The 20,436-nt window shown below is 40.6% G+C and overlaps 2 protein-coding genes across 3 annotated transcripts; one reads left to right on the top strand and one right to left on the bottom strand.

Annotated features, from left to right (window-relative positions):
* The first annotated feature begins 254 nt into the window (after positions 1-254).
* Positions 255-13,806, top strand: cab39l (calcium binding protein 39-like). Its single transcript, XM_072397939.1, has 9 exons — positions 255-474; positions 6,879-7,009; positions 7,274-7,438; positions 7,546-7,664; positions 7,748-7,916; positions 8,536-8,595; positions 9,754-9,819; positions 9,907-10,050; positions 11,296-13,806. Exons 2-9 carry the CDS (start codon positions 6,908-6,910, stop codon positions 11,473-11,475), a joined length of 1,005 nt encoding a protein of 334 aa, XP_072254040.1. The 5' UTR covers positions 255-474; positions 6,879-6,907; the 3' UTR covers positions 11,476-13,806.
* On the bottom strand, positions 13,543-19,968 carry cdadc1 (cytidine and dCMP deaminase domain containing 1). 2 transcript variants are annotated; one of them, XM_072397773.1, is made up of 11 exons: positions 19,207-19,968; positions 18,645-18,745; positions 18,340-18,523; positions 17,667-17,970; positions 17,008-17,214; positions 16,827-16,927; positions 16,252-16,301; positions 15,570-15,739; positions 15,293-15,482; positions 15,092-15,140; positions 13,543-14,909 (listed from the first exon to the last, which is right to left on the bottom strand). In XM_072397773.1, exons 1-11 carry the CDS (start codon positions 19,304-19,306, stop codon positions 14,818-14,820), a joined length of 1,548 nt encoding a protein of 515 aa, XP_072253874.1. In that variant the 5' UTR covers positions 19,307-19,968; the 3' UTR covers positions 13,543-14,817. The 2 variants fall into 2 exon arrangements, with proteins under 2 accessions (XP_072253874.1, XP_072253947.1); XM_072397846.1 differs by having other exon boundaries at positions 18,340-18,517; positions 19,207-19,966.
* Between the last annotated feature and the right edge of the window lie 468 nt (positions 19,969-20,436).

The following is a 20,436-nucleotide window of genomic DNA, read 5'->3' as shown; positions in this document are numbered from 1 at the left end:
GAATGAGTCTTAGTCTTACCGGAAGTTGAGTTTTTTTGCACAGTAAAAAACGTTAGGCCTTGGTAACATCTGGTAACCATACGAGTGGGGAAATATTTTAATTGACGAACAACTTTAATCAAATTACTATTGGTATGGTTATTTCAATTGGCGCTCCAACAGTGGTTCCCCGTTTCAGCCCCGAAATATGGATTCCACTCGATTTTAATACGGAGGTTTACACCGGAAATCCTCGCCTTGGTTCGTTGTTGGAAGAACTTGGCGGAACACTGGAGAGCGACCAGATGGAATTCTGCACTGCCTTCTTAACAGATTCCTCACATTTTGAATTGTATCGCACACATTTTTAGCTGACTTTCCTGCTAACAAACAACCCTGGCGTGAACACAGACGCCTTCCTGTGAGGTTCGGCTGCGCTGTGAACTGGGACAGAAGCGGTGAAGACATTTTAAAGACAGCAAACATCTTCTCACTGTAAGTATCGTTCGTAGCTAATACTGTCGAAGAGCAATAGCTTCCAGTTAACCTTATGGTTCGATATTACTGCCCTTGAGAGTCTTCGTAACTTCGCCAGGGGTTGACACGTAGAAATGTCAGTTATGCTAATACTTGAGACCCCCTGCCAGGAGTTGTTTCTGCAATGATGCAGACAACTGTGGTTAGCTTTGGAAATCTGTCAAACAAAAAAGGGAGTTTGGCCGGAGGCGAGAGGGGTGTAGCCTTGTTAAATCACATTGTCTGGGATACTTAATGCGGCCTTATGCGTTGTTTGTGTCCGTTTGCGTTATTAGCTCATATTCTTCTCAATACTGTCGTTCGTGGGATCTTTAATTCTTCAGCAGCACATACACAGTGAGTGTATTTTGTTTTTGTTTTTTTCCCCCCCTCTCTTATGTTACTTTAGACGACCAGCATCAGGCTATCCTGAGAGAAGACTGTTCCGTTTCCGGTAAAGGCTTTCAAAACAAAAGCTTTTCAAAATGTACGTGTCGTGTAGCAATAGTATTTATGCAATTATCGAAGAAAATACTAAACGTTTTCAGTCTACATCTTTTAGATATGAGAGTTACAGTTACAGTCTTCTAAACGGATAAAGATACCTTTTAGAATTAAACGTGCATATGCACTATGTTAGTGATTATCAAATGGCACCTTTTTATGTTTGGGAATTTGCTAAACTGTTTATTTTTTTATTTTTTACGTTTTTAAAAAACGAAGTGGAAGAAACGAAAATAAATCAGAGGTTCATTGCCAATGAAAATAATCAGTCAGTTGAAGCCCTACACTGAATTTTGTGTGGCCATTGCTTTTTACTTTTTAAAAGACCTGTGAATGCATCAGTAGTGATATGAGCTAGACTTAAAAATTGATTTTACACTTGTTTTGCACTTGGTTTTAGTTTTAGTCAGTGATTTTGTTATCCTAGCCCATCCCACAGAGACAAACGAGACAATAAACAAAAGATGCAAATTTGATTCAGTTGTTTTGTTGGAAATATTGCAAAATAAATTTTGACGGAATGTGATCATCACACATAATTTATAATTTAATGTATATAATTTCTCTCAGTAACCAACAAACTTGATTTCAAAATGTTTTTTTTTTGGTTAACTAACAATCACTGCTGCTTGTAGCGACCATGTGTTAAGCTTTTAATTTGAATGTAAAATGATAATATATCCTGTGTTCCTGCGGTTATCTCAGATATTACCTTCATAGGAGAATCAGGGTAGAATACAGTAGGCTTTCATATCCTTGTAGGTTAGGCCTGTCTGACACTATATAAGAATATTAGCCGTAGTGACTCTGCACACAGCTTCTCCAACCTGCTGACTCACTTAAACTAGTGACCGTCTGTGTAACCAGATAAAGCTCTTGTACTTTATTTTGCTGTGCCAGCTCGCTGTTGAAGGACATAGATAATGGAACACATTACCTCTCAGTAGTAATTACTTAATGGGGTCATTGAATACTATGTAACTATGCATTTTAGCCATTTCTGTTAACTTGTCTTTCAGCTACAGACTTTTGTGTACTTTTGTTTGTTCATTTGACCAATCAAATACCTACGTTAGGATTAAAAGGTGCCTGGAACAGAAAAACATGATTTGGAAAGAAAAATCTGTCTGTGAGAGTCGACTATGGACACAGGAACTCAAGATATTAGCTGTAATTGTTTGTCTAGGTTTGCTGAATCTAGGTATACTTATGTACAAAATGTTCCACTGCCATGATGATGATTGTTGAAGCAACAAGTATTGGTTAGACTAAAGCAGCTAAAAGCACAGAGCTGTAACTGAATTTAAATAGAGGTGAGGCTGTGCTTCAGTGATGCGCATCAAATGCAGGTAAGCATCTCTCTGCATAGACATTTTTTGTTTGGGTAGTATTGTTTTTCTTCAAAGCGAAAAAAAGAACAGGCTTCGTCACATTATTGTCATTGCCAAAAATGAGCCAGTGGCAAAAATAAAGCAGAATTTACAGCAAACTGGTGTTTTGAGGACCTAAAAAAATCTTTCTGATTTTACCATTGCCGAAAAGCTCTCAGCTCCTGAAGGTTCTACGCTTGGCAGGGAACAACATGTACGTTGCTGTGCTGTAATTTAAAAGATTCTGCAGATTTTTGTCAGTTTTATTGTAGTTTACTGACGGTAATAATCTAGACTGAACGAGTGGGTGAAATATGCTTGTTACTCCCTGCCCAATACCTAAATTACTGTTCTGAGTCTTTACTGGAAAGCTACAGGAAGACATGTTTCTGCTCTAATTAAAAGGCAGTACATTCTTGCAGTTGTTAAACAACCTGGTAAGGTTTTAATGAAGTGTCAATCACCACGAGTGCTCAAACTACACTCACTGTTCCGGGTATTTATCTGCTTACACACCTCACATGGGGAGTTACACGTACATGTGATAAAGAATGTGGGACAGGAGTCTATTACTTCTGGTGCCTTTTACTTAGGAGCTATGAGTTTCTGCGATTCTCTCGCGTCCTTATGTGACCCCTGTTTTTTTATTAAAAGTCCTGAAATGACCCAACTTGTATTCCCAACTACTCCACACGAATGACATCTACAGTTCACTATCTCAACATCTCTCCAGCTCCTGCCTTGGATCGCTATCTTAGAATGTCATTGATTAGTCATCAGAGCCACTCGCTATCATGCAGTTAGTTTCAGTGGATATTACTGTCTGATGCTGCGATAGGTGACTGTGCTGTTTGATGATGACTGTGTTAGTCATTGGTCTGAATACGAAATTACATTAATAAATAAGAAATCTGTACTTTCATATTCTGAATGAGGAATGAACTTTAAATATGACAAATGTAATCTGCAGAGAAACGGTAATGTTTAAGTCCAAAAGCACAGGATGAATACAGTAGAAGGGCTTATCTATAACAGCCAGGCTAAAAAATATGCATGAACAGAGACACTGATGCATGCTTTATAGGACGGCCTGAGTTTCATGAAGTATGCCATCGGTTATGCTGGTAAAGTTGAATGTTGCAGGTGCTTCCTTGTAACTCTCTGCTTTGACGTTGAGCCTATATGCCAGCAGCGGAGGCCTTGCTCACACATAATCCAGGAGAAATCTGCTTACAGCTTAAATGTGTCGTCATTTTCTGCAACATGTACGCTGGGGTCAAGGGAACCGTCTGCAACTTTGGACAGCGAGGCTTCTGTCAAGTCCCAGCAGTGAGACTGTCTATGTACCTTAAAATGTCACAAGACAGGCAGCACCCTCACTGAAAATTCCTGTTTTGTTATGCTCAGAAGAATTAAAAGATTCAATATCTTCCGTAGACGTCTGATGGCCTCTCAGCATGTGGTATGAGATGAAATGGAAGCTAAACATGTAGTGAAATCAAACTTTGCAGAGTCGAGGCTCCAACATGGAAGAATTTATTACTTAATATTTGTATTATTATAATTTCTCTTTGGGATTGATACAGCTTTTTTCCACTTGATTTTTATCTCATAGTAGAATTTTATGAGCCATCATCTCAATTTTTTGCCATTTTAAATGACAAATCGAGGGACTGATGGTATGTTTTTGTTTTTCATCTGCTTGATCTTTTATGAATGAATCGCAATAGATTTTAACGCACCGTGTTGATGAGTGTATTTATTTTCAAATGAATGGTTTAAACATGTCACCCTGACATTTATCATTATTGACCAACAAGACGCCTGACATCAGAGCTGAAATCATCCACATTACTGTAGGCTTATTCTATTTTATGAAGATTACACCTTAAATAATACATTTGGGGCAACGTTGAAGCCCTCTGGTTCGATTATAGTTGAAGAGAGCAGCTAGCGGAGTGCGTTCAGGCCCAGCGAGCACCGGATTAATTCCATTACATAACATTTAGTCTGTTTAAGTTGGCAACAACTGGAAATGAAGGTTTCACAGTAACCAGCTGCTTAAGCTTTCCAGGGCTTAAGGACTTGTTATTAGGTGATTAAAATGGATCGTTTGGACATAATTCTTTACTAATTATTAACATTTAGAACAAAGCCAGACTGGAAATATTGAACTTCAGGGGCCAGATGAATAAAGCTGTGGGCACTGCCTTATTATTCAATATATTTTTAGGGATTTCTTTCATTTGTTACTCTTCTTTTTTTCTGTATAGGTTTTCTAAAGATGGTGCCCTTTTAAAAGCTGTACTTTTAACTCGCCTTTGACTGTGGAGTTGACATACCGTACTGGCAGAGATGCGTAATATGTGGAAAATGTGTCATTGCATTATCAACATTCAGCATCAGAGGTGTGTTTATAAGCTGTTGATACACCTGGTTCATCCCCTGTGTTTGGTGTGTTGTTTTTTTTATGCTTAAATGAGTCACAGGTCAGTGTTAGGCTGGAAAACATCCCTCTGAAAATGTTTGGTACAAGAACCGAATTGAGAATGAGTGCAATTTTGTGCAATTTGCTTCTTGTTGACTGCACATTGGAACTTTTCTTCATGTTGAGGGGCATCTCGCTTGTGATTTTGTGTGTCAAACAAACCTGTTGCTCAGCCAGGAGATACACCAGCGTGATTACAACCTAAAAGTCAGCCCTTTATGCCCAAACTAAAAGTCTGAACACTGAGGCTGCATTGAGAGAAGTGAATCCACTCAGCTGAGATTTTGTCTTTGTCCGGTGAAAAACTTGTGATTCTAATTTGTTTGCTTCTAGCGTCTTTAGCATTTCTACTAACTTTGTGAAATTTGATTCATGAGCATCATTTGATCCTATTTGGGCAACAGTACAGTATCGCTGGGTTTCAGTGCCATATACTGGGGTAATCGGATCATTCTTGCTTTTCACCGTACAGATAAACATAAAGACGGACCTTCTCGTGCAGTTTTCATTCTTAAACCACGTTTCCAGCTGTCTGGTAGTGCTTCTGTCCTCCCGGTGGTAATCGTGTTACTTTGGCTCTCGGGAAGCTGGACTTTGAGCTCATGTGCACGTTAAAACCAGCAGCTTGTGTCCAGTCTTAGTTAAGGCACGATTTGACTTATTTATGTTGAGTACTTGCCCTTATTAAGCAGCGACTGAGGAAGCAGGGAAATGAGGGAATTTAGAGGGAGCGGAAGTTGCCGAAATTAGTTTAAGCTTAAAGGATGGAGGGAGTGGAGGGAGTGCAGCAGATATGGATGGAGTGGATTGAAAGTGGGAGTTGGGGTGAAAGGGGGGAGGTTAATGCCCTTTTGCATTCCCAGAGGAGGATTAGCAGTCACAAGTTCCCTGGCTGTTCCTGACCTGACCTGCATTGTGAAGGCGACCACTTCCTCCTGAATCCTTTTCATATGTTCATGGACTCAGCAGCCAGAAACTTAGTGATAGATAGAATAATAATTTGTAAGTTTCTCTTGACATTTGAACTAAAGAAAAAACCTGCAGTTGCCAGCTAGATCTTTTTTAAATGCTGCAACAAAATACGAGATGTATAGATGTAGATCTTGACATTCTGGCAGTACGAGGGCAAAAAAACAACTGGAGTCGGCAGATATTATGATAATGTAATCTACGATAAGCCAGTACAGCCTGCCTGACTCCAGAAGGAGTCCGTACTGCCTCTCAGCTGATCCAGGCTCAAGATCTGAATCAAAGTGTAGTGAAGCTTCTGTTTGAGTTACCCCCCCGAAATCACCTCAAAGTCTTGAGTCACATGCGGTATGATATTACTGATATGCTAAAACTAATGTTTTAGTCCTGACTCAAAGACAGCTAATAGTTGGACATTGTATATGGAAAGAAGCATTATTGACTCTGTTTACCTAAAAAATAATCCTGAAAATAGAATTCAAGGCAAATTCAATCTGCTGGTTCCACTGTGATTATCTGAGACTGTAGTGTCAAGAGGCCTGTGCTCACATCGAGTTGAGATGACAGCGGAATGTGTCTCCGAGGTGTAATCCTGAAACACTAAGACACACACGCATGCATTCCTATTTCTCTCTCAGCAGCCTTTTGTTCGGTTGTCTTACCAGGTTGATGGAGACGGAGGAGTGTTAAAGGCAGTGAGACAGTCTGCCTCACAGAAACCACCGATGAGCCATCATCAGGCCCATATCCACACACGTTAAATTTGATTTAACAGTGCAAAAATAGTGGACTTGTGTCAGTGGAAATGTGCTCTTTTTAGATTAAATATAATTAGAAAGGAGTATATGTGTCACCAGGCAGGTTCACCTTAAGCTGTATAATGTCCATTTCACTATAAAATGATCACATTTAAAGCACGCTAATGTGAGAAATCCAAATTTGTGTGATTCGGGATAGCGTGTCATTAACTGTCTATAGGCCGTCTTGGCACATCCTTTCCCTCTAAAAGAGTCCAGCTTTGCACTGACTGCACCTTTTTTTGTGTTTCGCAGGTCCCAAGGCGTCTGTGTGTGTATTCATCATGCCGCTGTTTGGTAAATCGCACAAGAGTCCCACAGACATCGTCAGGACCCTGAAGGAAAACCTGGCCATCCTGGTCAAACATGATAAGAAGACAGATAAGGTAGGAAAGACCAGTGTCCTCCTGTGTGTATCTGTAAATGTCTTGGTGTCCCGGGGCCCAAGGGTGACAGCCGGCTGTGAAATTAGAACATGGAACAGCCTGGCCCTGTCATCTCCTGACACTTCACTGTCAAGATATTTTACTCTCTCACACACACATGCACACATAGAAACAACTCCGTGCACCTCCACGTTGTGCCCTCTAAAAGCCCGTTTACCCACTTGCCTCCTCAGATCATTGCAACTCTTCTTCTCTGTTCTCCAGGCATCTGAGGAGGTGTCAAAGTGCTTGGTGTCCATGAAGGAGATTTTGTATGGGAGCAACGATAAGGAGCCGCACACTGAGACTGTGGCCCAGCTGGCCCAGGAGCTGTACAACAGCGGCCTACTGATAGCACTGGTGGAAAACCTGCAGGTCATTGACTTTGAGGTAAGAAGAAATCCAAGAGACATATAAAAGGGAATGCTGCAGTGCGGTTGGAAAAAGTGATAAACTGCAGAATTGAACGATTCCGTTTGAACTCTGTTTCCTTCCAGGGGAAAAAGGACGTGTGTCAGATCTTTAACAACATCCTGAGGAGGCAGATCGGGACGAGGAGCCCCACTGTCGAATACTTCTGCTCCCACCAAGAGGTCCTCTTCATACTGCTGAAGGGGTGAGACGGGCACATACTGTTACTGTACTGTTAACCGCGTACAGAGGATGGTGATGCAATATGCTTTCTCTGTGTGTTTAAAGATACGAGACGCCCCAGGTCGCACTCAACTGTGGGATCATGCTGAGGGAGTGCATCCGCCACGAGCCACTCGGCAAAATAGTTCTTCATTCTGATCATTTCCACAGCTTCTTCAACTACGTGGAGATGTCTACTTTCGACATCGCCTCTGACGCCTTCGCTACCTTTAAGGTACCTGCATTGTTTTGGGTCTGAGCCGTTGAGTCACACCAGAATTACCCGCACTACGCCTACTCATCTGACTTTGTCTAATGTCGGCTTTTAAAAGCAGATATGTGTTTACACTGAGTCGTGTCTTATGTCAGTATCACTTGTTTTTCCCTAGATAAAGTTGGGTATTTTAAGTATTAAGCAGTGGGCAAATTTGGGTGGGTTTTAATTTTATTGATGTATTTATTAAGTGGAAATTATGAAACAAAAGTGAATCATGATCACGTGTTTCATTCTCAATCCTGTTCAGGGTTTTTGTTCTTTACTACATGCTTCAGACTTGGTTTTATTTTCAAATAACATGCAGTTTCTCCTGGTGTTACCTCACCTAACGCTCCCAGATAATTAAACAGACATTCTTATTTCCAAACGTCTACAAATGTTCAGTATGTCTGCAAAATTTCATGACTGTTGCAGTTCATTCTAAACCGCAGCTGTCGTTCATTTTCCATTGGATTGAGTTGGAATTTCTAACAAACATCCACAAAAGCCAGAAGATAACGAGTCCCTGAACGTTTGTCACTGAATGTCTCTCATTATGAACTGTATCATCTGAAATGCAATCTGTTTTTGTTCATAGGATCTTCTGACGAGACACAAAGTGCTTGTTGCCGAGTACCTCGAACAGAACTACGACGCTGTGAGTGATCTGACTTGCTAATGCTTTGGTTCCTCTGCAGCTCTTTCCCAAAGAGGAGTAGTTTGGAAAGCGGTCTGTGGACGACTGTAAGAGCTGCTGGACATGTTGATGCCAGTTTGCTTTTGATTTCCTCACATCTGCCACGACACACGTGGATCATCATCTCATCAGTCATGATTTGGAAACATAAACACAGTTCTCTATAGGAGTCTGAATAAGGACAAATGCACAGATGCATAACTAGATGATGACTACATGAGTCACTGCAGTGCTCAATAGTCCAGCCATGTCACACACAGGCCTTCACAAGGCTTTTGACAAATACACTTACAGAACTGAGAAAAGTCCATTTTAATATCAGTGTCTCCAGATACAAAGCTGTGCTTATGCTGCCTGCTTCCCTGGGCAGAGGGACCCTTTCACTCTGAGGGCCTCCAGGGGACTCGGCTGCAAGAGCCCCTGACAGAAAGGCCTTCTTCAGCAGCCATATTAACGGACATCTGTATGTTTCAGGACAAGTTGCAATGGACTCAATAGAGTCGATGCGGCTGAGCCAAAATACATTTCTTCGAGTAGTTCCTGGTGCAGTTCCAGACAGAGTTACAGCCACACAGGTTAGCCTAAAAAGCCGTGCGATATATTAAACATAATCTTATCATAATGGTACTTAATTATGTAAATTTAAACGCCTTTTACTCAGGATCTAGAGCCTTCATTTAGGATCATGTAGTTAAAGAATTTAATCCCACAGCTCAGGGACAAAGTTGCTAAGAGACATTAAACAAACAAACGCAAAACAAAAATCCATTTTGACATTAGTCACTAATGCCAAGACAAGGATCCAAAGGTCACACTGGCATGAAAACTCAAGGGCATGTTTGGACAGATTGAACATGGTTCCAGGAGAGTCTGGTTTCTGTTTGAAAGTTTGAAGAAGGTGGAGTAACAACTGAACAACTCCCGATTCATGCACTTCCTGTTTGTGATACGTTTAGCTTGGACTCTCCAGGCAGCTCGAGATGCTCACCGTAGTTTTCTTATAGGCAAATGGTCGAGTATCCTAGACGCAGCAATGAGTTGAACAACAAGCAAAAAGTCTCAAAGTCGGTCTCAGTCCGTTTCTAATTGCTAACAGGAGTGTTTGTCGTTTCATTGCAGGTGTTTGCAGATTATGAGAAGCTGCTGCACTCTGAGAACTACGTCACCAAGCGGCAGTCTCTGAAGGTTTGACTCTGATTTGTACATTCATTTGCACTAGACTTCTTTTAAACAGGTTCCTCGTCACAGTGTTGCAAATCATTTCTCCTCCAGCTTCTGGGCGAGCTATTATTGGACAGACATAACTTCACAGTGATGACGCGCTACATCAGCAAGCCTGAGAATCTCAAGTTAATGATGAATCTGCTCAGAGACAAGAGTCCCAACATCCAGTTTGAGGCCTTCCATGTCTTCAAGGTAAGAACAGCGTCCGTGCATTGAATTAGAGACACATAGACAGGGGTGCACACAAGATTTTCGGTCTTGTCTTGTCTCAGGGGAGAACTTAGGGTTGTTGCTTGGTCCTCGCATTTTACATGCATTTTTTCCTTAACCCACTTCATGGGAGGAACAAAATCGAGGGATCCGTGGATAATGTAAATGTCTGTTCTTTAAACCTATGCAATTTTCTAATAACATGACTGTGTTTCAAGCTCTGAAAACTAAATGTGCCAATATTTCTAACACCAAAAACCAAATGAAATGACAGCTTTTTAAGCACTCACAAGAGTTACTATTTTAAAGCACTGAAGGTTCTGTAGGATCCTACATTCTGTCGTCACCATCATCGCATCAGTTGCTTGAACTACTTTGTGGTGCTCTCTGCTATTGGCATGCTTATCAAAGCTGGATGCCTGTATAAACAGCATATTCTGCACCACATCTCTCATTTGCATTCATCATTTGTAAGAAGCCAGCTGACCTCCTGCAACCACTTTTCCTAGAACACATGCTTCTTTTGCCGTTCAGATTCAGTCCGGAGATTTCTTTGGAGGTGGAGGAACGTCAAAGTAATCGCTTAATGGAGCTTGCTTCTTTGACGACGTTCTAAAACAGTGGCTCATAGGCCTATCCTGCGCTACAGATTACAAAATGTTGGGTACGCAAAATGAGCGTTCCAACATTTCATTTGACGTGCATTTTTTGTTTTGGTCGCGCATGAGCACCACTTATGTGCACTGGAGACTTTCTTCATCCCGCTTCCGCTGAATTTCTGTCCACTCCCGCCCGCACCCGCAAAACTTTGAGAATTTCTGCCCGCACAATAATAAAAATGCATTGATTTGGTGTCTTCTCCCGTCCCAAATTGTTTTTATTTAGTTATTTTCTTAGTAAAGGCTGTAAGTAAAGACTGTTTCACATTCTATTCTCCTCTTCTGTATTTTATTTATTTTTCGCAAGGCTTCAGTGTTTTTTTTAAAAGAATTTTTAGTTTCTACCGCCCGCTCCCGCGATATTTGAGTTGGCGGGCCCCAATCCCAATGCAGCCCTCTAATGTGCACTTCTGCAAATAGATGCTCCTTGATGTCAGATGGACAGTTTGTGTATTTTTCTTCCTCAGTGGTTTTGTGGATGTAGTTAATCTCTGGATTGAATAACCTACTGGCATCTTAGCGAACTATCCCCGACAATCGCTGAATTCCTCTTTCTTTCCTCGTTCAGGTGTTCGTTGCGAACCCCAACAAGACGCAGCCTATCATCGACATTCTGCTCAAGAACCAGACCAAACTAATTGACTTCCTGAGCAACTTTCAGAAGGATCGCACAGACGACGAGCAGTTTAACGACGAGAAGACCTACCTAATCAAACAGATCAGGGATCTGAAGAAACCGGCCTCCTAGAGAAGCATCCTTCCCTTCCCTTGACCCCAACTTTTTAATCAACAGGAAGACATAGAAAAAGAAAAGAAAAAAAAAATCACATTAACAATAATGGTTATTCTATTTAAAAAAACAAAAAAAAACTTCAAGACATTATCGCCTTTTTTCCATCTTCGTTGGTTTATTAAAAACTTGTGCAAGAGTAGCTCTTAATCACTGAACTTTCTTTTGTATTTTTTTCTATAAAATCTACCCTTTTTTTTCTTCATTTGTAGCATGTAGAGCCACAACCACGTCGTGTTGGAGGCAGCTGATTTACTTTGTTAGGAGAACCAGCGGTTAAAAAAGCTTTGGCCAAAATGGTCCAATGGCTGATGTTTTTTTTTTTGCAGTTTCAGTCAGCATTTGCAGACCCTCTTGTTAGCCGCCGCCTCTGAGTTTACTTGTAACTTTTTAAATGAAGTAGCTGCCGATTAGTAAAATTATGAAGACCTTTTTTCTTTATTTTCTTTTCCTGGCACGTGTTCTCAGCTCGAAGTCTTGTTCTTGGTGACGGGCGAAAGCGTTTGCAAAAAGTCAAGACTTGTAGCCAAACATCTTGTTTTCCGTCGTATTGCCAAAGCCGATATATTTCTGTTTCTCTAAATACAATCTGAAATGCCATCGTGTCTCCACGGCAACTTTCTCCTCCCGCTTTACCTCTAAAGTGAGCAGTTGATTATTGGTGATGCGGCACACCTGATGAGTTTGCCAGCTCAACGAGGGGAAAGCTGAGCGTCAACCTGTGACATTTTAAGAAATCAGTCAGCTTTAGAGAGAGAACTTTTCCGTCACCGTTGACCAAAAATTGCCAACAAAACTTAATAATTGCAAGCATGTTTTACGAATCTTCAAAATGAAGGGCCTTTATTTTGGTTAAATTGTGACACTGGGCCGCTATCGGTACATTAAGCTTCAACTATGCTGATCACTGGTTCTCGGCTGGTGGCTAAAAGCACTTTCTGTATGATAAAATAATACGATCAAACATTTTAAGCTGATCAGTTTTCACACTGCTTGATTTTGTTTTTGTTTTATATATATATATATATATATATATAGAGAGAGAGAGAGAGTTTAATTTCTTGCCATGTACAGTTTATGGTTTGTACGCCTGAAGTGAGTGCCATTATGAGTGAGAACATGGACAGGAGGCACCTTGCTGTGTGAGGAGAAGCAGCGATAAAGATGGCTGTTTTTGTGTTTTTGTTTCACTCCTTTTCTTTCTGTACTGTAACGTGCATTTTGATCCGATTTGATTCCGATGTTGGTTTTAGGAAGGACGTAGTCGAAGATTCAGAGGTGCCTTTTTTGTTTAGGTGCGTTTTCCCTTCTTTTTCACTTCTGTTTGTATTTACCGTATCTTTCTAGGGGGAGCTTAATTGTTATGTTGATGAAAATATGCTCTAGATAGAACATATTTGTTTGATTAAGCGGTGAACCTCTTAACTCACTATATTTGAGTTACGCTGTCATTTTTGAAGTGTTTGAAACTTTTTTCTTGCCATAGTTTAACACGAAGTAGTGCCGGTTCAACATGTGAAGTGTAAACTGTCCACCACAAACTCATTTAAACTCGCAGAATGAAGCCAAAATCAAAGGACTTATTGGTGAAATGGGACTGTGAAGATCCACGTGGAGTTAAATGACCAGAAAATGGGTGAAAACAGTGCACAGAAAGCACAGCTTAAGCAGGGTCAGCTGTTCTTTAAATTTGACTTGCAAAGTAAATATGAGCACATCTTTTTTTTTTTTTTTTTCCCCAAAAAGAAAAACAATTTACTTTCTAAACAATATTTGATTTCCCTCCACAAAGCTTTGAGCTTTCCTCTAGATTAAGTTGTAATTAAACGATCTTGAACTAGAATTTAATCTTTAAGTGAAAAGCATAAAAGTAAACTTCAAATTCTGGTTCAACAGTTGCGTAAGAAAAGAAAGAAAAAGTGAACCCAAATAGAAATAAAGTCAGTCGCGGGGAAAGTAAATTGACCTCATTAATAGTAAACTTGTGAATTGCTACTCTGCAAAGTGGGAGAAAACATGTATTCTCCATGCTCGTCTTTCCCTTGACAAATAAATGTACCACCAGCTAGTTTGGACACTTTAAAGCTGTGACAGTGTTATAACATGAGATGCAAATGTAAAAAAAAAAAAATCAACCAGCTTTACATCTATATAGTCCATTGACACAAACTCAAATGAGCAATTTTGGTCAATAAAAACTTCCCGGAATCCTTTGTGAAAGCAGACACCTTGTTTTCCATGTTGATGCTATTGTACCACACTCACTACAAATAAAAGGATGGGAAAGCATTGCTTGTGTGCGCTCATTTGTTCACGTTTACAGAACGCTCGTGTACTAATACAGATGTAGTTTTTTTATTTAAAAAATGAAATGCTTTTTGTTTTTCTTGCATCTTGTTATTGTGTTTCTGGATAAGAAAGTTACAGGACTGTTTTAACAGCTTGTTGCAACAACAGGAAAATATACAGACAAAAGACAAACTGAACGGATGATTTATAGAAAATCAAAGCTGGAATTTAATTCTTCATCATTATGGATAAATCTTTTCTTTTGATGACACCAAAGTGAGCTGCTACATGGAGAATCACTCTTTATCTGAGCTTGTGATTAAAGGTAGCTTCCATCTTTGCTTCTCCGTCTGCGACAATGTTCGGTCCAAATAATGAAGGTGCGAGGGAAAAGGATGTAAGAAGTAAACATCACATTCTACTTAAGTTAAGTGCAATTTCGCTTCGATCCGGATAGCGTTAAAATGGAACACTTTGTAATATACTTCTACAGTTTGAAAGACTTGACCTTCAAATATTCTCACAGCAACAACCTGCAAGAACAAATAAAATAATTCCCAGACGCTGCAGCATCTGCAGCGGCACCTGGAAGTCTCTCACCAGACGATACTTTCAGTAAGTCCAACTCAGTCCTCATTTAGATAGAAAAATAAATCAAACATCTGTGTATTACAGCTAATATCACTACTTTAAATATATTGTTTTTGTCATATCCCTATTTCTTGCTTTAGCTCCTTATATTTTTAAATTGTCCATGCTTTTTTTTTTTTTTTAACCCTCTATCCTTTCTTAGAGGTGTCCCTTTAAAATGTGCCGTCTTGTCTCTCCAACCCATGTGCAGATATAAATGAACTTGTAAAAGACACCGATTAGTGAAATCACTTGTGGCAGAGGTTTGATAATCAGGGCAGAAATTAATAACATTTCGCTGCGGTGCAGCAACTAAAAAGATGTTTCTCTGGTGTTTTTTTTGTTTTTCTTCCCCCATATATGGATTTGTCCATTCATCCATCAACAGCTGACAGAAGGCGAGTCGCTGCACGGCTTTTTGTTTCTGTAGCTCTCCTGCTCACTCTGCCTGCTGCGCTTCCCAATGCAACCGTCTGCAACAAAAATAGATTTTTATTTCTAAACAAATATAGAGCCCCACTTGTGCCAACATGGGTCTTATCTTCCCGTGTGTTGGTCATGTGATACCCCTCATAAACAGAGCCCAGGATTCAGAATCGTGGAATCTTTTGTGACATTTTAAACAGCACATGAAGGATAATGAAGAGCAACTTACTGGCAATGGGAGGAGAAGGCACTGAGGAAGCTGGGGGGCTCATTTGCCACTGTGAGAAGAAAAATGTCAGACTTTTCAATATAGAGGAACCTTTGGACATATCTAAGTCTAATCAGGTTTGTTTAAATGCATCAGCAGAAAGACATCCCAAAGCCAACGCACCAGAGACAGAAAAGAAGACCGAAAATAACGTGCACTCACTATGAACTTGCTGATATCTTTCAGGCTGCTGAATCTCAGGTAGGAAATGTCCCCCTTATCCTTGTCCCTGTCCAGGTCTGAGGTGTAGATGTGTGTGATTCCAGCTCCTCTGATCAGAGGGACACACTCGTCACACGGACATTTGGTTACAAACAACATGGTGGCCTCCTCCGGTTTGATATCTCGCATCCTAAAAGCATCACAGGAACATCTAAGTACAGCGCAGGTGTCTTTTCATCGCTGCCATGCTTGACCGTGTACATGAGCAGGTTCTGACCTGAAGGTGAGGGCGTTCTGTTCTGCGTGGACGATGTATCTGTATTTGCGTCTCTGGCGGTCCTTCTGCTTGCTGTCCATTTGGGGGTATTCTGCATATTTTGAGCCTGCGGGATAAGCGTTGAACCCACAGCCCACCAGATGCAGGCACCCAGTTCCACTACAGCCAGCCTGGGACAAAAGAGCAGTTCAAAGCACTTCATCAACTATGACAAAAATCTAACCGTGTCTTGGATGTAGCTTTATGTTGAATAAATGTTTGCTGAACAAATGTTGCACCTAAAACAATGATTGGTTTTTGGATTGGAAAATGCGGAACATTAAAGAGCAGCATGGCAGCTGACCCTGTCAATGAAGGAGATCACAATTATTCTAATTTTCAGTCAGAACCATCATACCAAGAAAAATAACTGGGGATTTGTCACAAACTGTTAGCACAAACAGCCCACTGTATCCACCCACACACACACAAAACAAAAAACGTCAGTTCGTTAATACAGTCAACCAGAATCTAATCTATTTAATCCCATTTTGACTTTAAAAACCCTCTGCAAGAGGCAGATATCATTTTTGTCCTTTTAACCCCTCTGGAACCATCACACAGAGGGTAACGTCTCATCTCAATGAGGAACAAAATGTTATTCTTTTTCAATTCAATTCAAAGGGCAGAAAGGCAAGCTTACCAACTTTCCTTTGGCCCAGATGACAGCACCCACTCCCACCTTTGGGTCCTCTGGAATGAAAATGACAACTTTTTTTTTTTACATTGTATGGATGCATTGTATGCATTTCAACTGTAAGCCTATCACTCAGGAAAACATCCTACAGGCACGTGTCTGTTGCCTCCTGCGGATATTCACGCAAAGCTATTAAATGCGGTCTTTGGTTCTTTTAATCTAATAGTAATTATCAGGCTTTTTATCAGTCTGATCATTTCATAGTGACATAATCTAATCTTAACAGTAATAGGACCTTTATACAATCTAACAAAAACTAAACAGGCAACCTTTGCCCAACTTGATGAACACATTATGACTCATTATTTACTCTATCTGGTTAATATAATTCAGTTGTGTTTTTGTCTAATTTTTAATCACAGGTTATTTTTCAGCTTATATAGATGCAGTTTAGTATTTGTAACAAGAAGTATTTGATCCCACATTGTTCCCTCTGATATTCATCAGAATATGATCTGCTCTGCTACATTCAGCTCTAGTCTTTGGAGTTCTTTAATGACAGACAGATAAACCAAACACACCTGTCCTATAGGCCAGAAGCCTAGCCTGGATGACGCAGTGGCGAGCCACCTCTTGGGACACTTCCTCATCATGAGGAGGCAGTGAGGTTGCCAACTGTTCTCTGCATCACAGAGACAACATAATCAGCAACAAATAGCTGTGGTTGCAGTACATTCACATCTACATAGAAAATAAATGAACCTGTAGAAACCACAGTTTCTCTGTGGAACCCCAGCAGCCACTGCAGCGAGAACCTCCACCAGTTCCCTCATGTTGTGTCTCAGGTTGGAGAAGTAAGGCTCCGCACAGAAATTCTCCAGGCCCATGTGGGTCAAAATGTCCTTGTGCTGCTGACACGTTCCGACCAGGAACTGACTGGAGAAATCTTTCAGGTGCCTTCCGCGTTCGCTGTAAAGCACAAATACACACTATCCTGTTTGTCTCACATCAACTGAAACGCAGTCCATGAGTCATCGGATTTTTAAACCAATTTTACAAAATGACTTAATGATCAAAAACCAGATTGCAAGATTCTGTGTTGATGAACATGCCCACTGCAATAAGCTGTACAACCAGCATCTAGGGGTTTCTAGTGTTGTTTCTAGTGTTATCTTTTGCCTCGTGTACAGGCTCCTATCCACTGATGGATGAATGGGACAAAAACATCCCATAAGTCCTCATTTGTATATGCATACAACACAAACGAAGTCATTAAAAGAAGCAATGGTTAGGATTTAGGACCTAGCGTTGAAGTTGCAAGATCCACCTTAAATCTAGTTGTATTTAATGCTCACGAGCATCTACTTATGTACTCTCATAGTTATCTGAAAGTACAAAGATATGCAGGTACAATAGAGTACCTGTTGAAGAGTTCCTCTCGGTTCAGTAAACGGTCATAATAAACCATTTTCTCCATGAAATCACAATCTCGAGATGTCTCGTAAACAAACTGGCCCAGGCCAGGTGCCAGCGGCTGCAGTTGCACAAAGATGTGAGGACGGCTGTTAGATTTCAGCTGTTCTGTTGCAATCGCGTCCAGCGCAGCTTCTTTTGTGATGGCGTGAGGCGGGCTGTGGGAGATGGAGTTTGGATGGTTTGTCAACGTGGGCTTCAGCATGCTGATCTCAGGGGCTCCGGGCCAGAAGGAGATCTGTCTGACTCCAGCTGAATGAGAGAAAACAACAATCAGTCAGTTTCATTTCGAAGTCAGAGACATGATTCCAAAGTTCAGTTCATTCCTCATGTACTTTAAAACCTGATAAAGTCAGCATGACAATAACGTTCCTGCAGTCTACAATAGTATGAATTACCTGAGAAACACACGTGATATATATGTATGTATATATATATAGAGTGTGTGTGTTAAGTTGCATTGGAAGCTATAAAATACTCCCACTGTGCTGAGTCAATAAAACAACATCTCATGCTTGGTCGATCATTACAGTGTCACAAAGTAACATTCTCATCCTATCTGTTTAGAAGGACTGATTCTCATTTTCTTAAAATGTTTTAATGAGTCTCATCTCTCATCACCATTGATGATCATTTTAAGGCAAGTTGCACAAGGTCTCCTCGAGAAGTAAAGCTGACAGTCCGCCAGCCGGACACCATGTTGGATGATGGCCGTTTGTCCTGCGTGGAGCTCAGCTCCTGAACAATGGAGTCCCACCACCTTGCCTTCCTGCACCACCACCAGACCCACCGCCCGGATCTGAAACTTGGCAGATTCAAAACTATTACCTCACTGGGAGCGTGGACAGGTGTGGAAGCAGAGCCTGCAACCATTTACTGTATTGTATGCAAAATTCAAAATACATGAAGTCAACTTTTATACTGACCTGGCTATTGTCATCCTCTTCATGATTCTCCTGAGGGAACAACTCCATCCACAAGCTCAACAAAGTGAACAGATTTACCTTTGATAACCTGGGGCCATGACCTGGTAAAAGATGCAACAGAGACATTGAGTGAATGAAGAGTCGGTGTCCATACCTCTGCTGGCTGATGGGAGAATATATAGTGGCTTGAGTGTTAAGGTGAGCAGTGACTGGATTTTACTTCTCAGAAGCCACTCTAGGCTGCTTCAGTGTCTTATAACTAAAGTAATAATATATCAAATCAAAGCAGCAAAAGCAGACTCTTTTCCATTTAACGCAACGTTTTCAACAAGCAGTCTTTCATTTTTCTGACGGCAAATTAACCCCCAACTGTGCAAATCATTGATACTTTATGCATGAAAGCGTGATCATGAAATCATGATCATCAACACTGATCATGCAAAAACATAATTAGGTATAAACTGTAGGAAAGACAAATATCCAATGTCGCATATATATCTAATTATTGAGCTGTTTAGTGGCATCACAAGAAAGAAGCGAAAACAACCTCCATCTGGCTCACCTTGTATTTTGCTGTCAGTCTGGGTGCTGCTGTCTCTCGTTTCCTTGCACGGCCTGGACTGGCCCGGCCCGGTCCGATCCCATTTGTCACTATTTTCCATTCAGTTCACCAGCTAGAAATGAACATATGTCGTTCCAACGTCTAAATGTAAGTGTAAATGGACGATAAACGTAGCTCAAGGAGAATAAATATTGACCCGGTTTAGTGTTAAGTTGGATGGATAACGACTTTCCCGGTTATTGCTTTCAAAATAAAGGCTTTAAAGAGGCCCAATTTAATCACTTTTAAAAAATATACTTGTATTTTTAAGGGTTTAAACAGTAACGATGTGTCCCAATGATTAGTAAAACTGTAAAAGGATCTTTACACATTACGTCATTTGCTATGAATACTTGTAGGTGTCAAGCTTGTTGCTACCAGCATAGACACGTCTCTATGACTACCAGTATTTGTTGCCACGGTTTAGCTACAGGAGAGTACCGCGTGAGCTTAGGGCTGATTTTTGAGCCACGTTTCTAGAGTAAAATAAAAACCACTTTATAAAGTTCAAGTAAGATCTTGAAATATTTTTAATTCAGGTACAAGTGTTTCGCCAATGTATTGTCAAAAGTTTTATTCAATAGAATTTGAATACTTCCGTGACAGACCCGGCTAACGAGCGCTACCTTAACAGTTTACGATCATTTCCGCAAAAAGCTCCCGTAAGACGTCGTTGGAGGGCGGGTTCAGTTGTCCGGTTGAGAGATGACCATTTAAAGGAGCAGTGTGTAATAATTATGGTGATTTATTAGCAGAAATGGAATATAATACATATAACTATGTTGTTAGTGCTATATAGTCACTCTATCAAACGAGTGGTTACGTTTTTAATGCTTATGATTTTGAGGATAATGTCAGCCAGATACAACATGTTGACTGCTAATGCTATCCCTCAAACACACTAAATACAAACGCCTTTAGCCTTTACATAGCTTATATTAGCATGTAATGCAGAACTAACAGTGACATTCACTGTAAGTTATCTTTTCACAGAATATCTATTTCTAAAATTTACCTCAGAACTTGAGGTGGTTTCACTCTATGGAAAAGACATGACACATTTGAGCGATGGATGTGTTTAGTGGTGTGTGCTGCACGCGGTCCGTATTTACTCCGAAGCATGGCGTGTTGCGTTCACGTGCAATCGGAAGTTACAGAATCTGACATAACGTTGAAACGCACTCGGAAATT

Source organism: Leuresthes tenuis, unplaced genomic scaffold (assembly GCF_036924035.1).
Source record: "Leuresthes tenuis unplaced genomic scaffold, fLeuTen1.0.hap1 SCAF_1, whole genome shotgun sequence".
Taxonomy (NCBI): domain Eukaryota; kingdom Metazoa; phylum Chordata; class Actinopteri; order Atheriniformes; family Atherinopsidae; genus Leuresthes; species Leuresthes tenuis.
Note: the sequence above shows the minus strand (reverse complement) of the source record. Positions and strands in the feature narration are given on the sequence as shown.

Excerpts from the sequence above, each read along its gene's own strand:
- cab39l (XM_072397939.1), top strand. The coding sequence starts at position 6,908 with ATGCCGCTGTTTGGTAAATCGCACAAGAGTCCCACAGACATCGTCAGG. Across the intron at positions 7,439-7,545 it reads TGCAGGTCATTGACTTTGAG|GGGAAAAAGGACGTGTGTCA; the intron begins GTAAGAAGAAAT and ends GTTTCCTTCCAG. Across the intron at positions 10,051-11,295 it reads AGGCCTTCCATGTCTTCAAG|GTGTTCGTTGCGAACCCCAA; the intron begins GTAAGAACAGCG and ends TTCCTCGTTCAG.
- cdadc1 (XM_072397773.1), bottom strand. The coding sequence starts at position 19,306 with ATGGAAAATAGTGACAAATGGGATCGGACCGGGCCGGGCCAGTCCAGG. Across the intron at positions 17,215-17,666 it reads CGAGAGGAACTCTTCAACAG|CGAACGCGGAAGGCACCTGA; the intron begins GTACTCTATTGT and ends TGTGCTTTACAG. Across the intron at positions 14,910-15,091 it reads GCCTTCTCCTCCCATTGCCA|ACGGTTGCATTGGGAAGCGC; the intron begins GTAAGTTGCTCT and ends TTTTTGTTGCAG.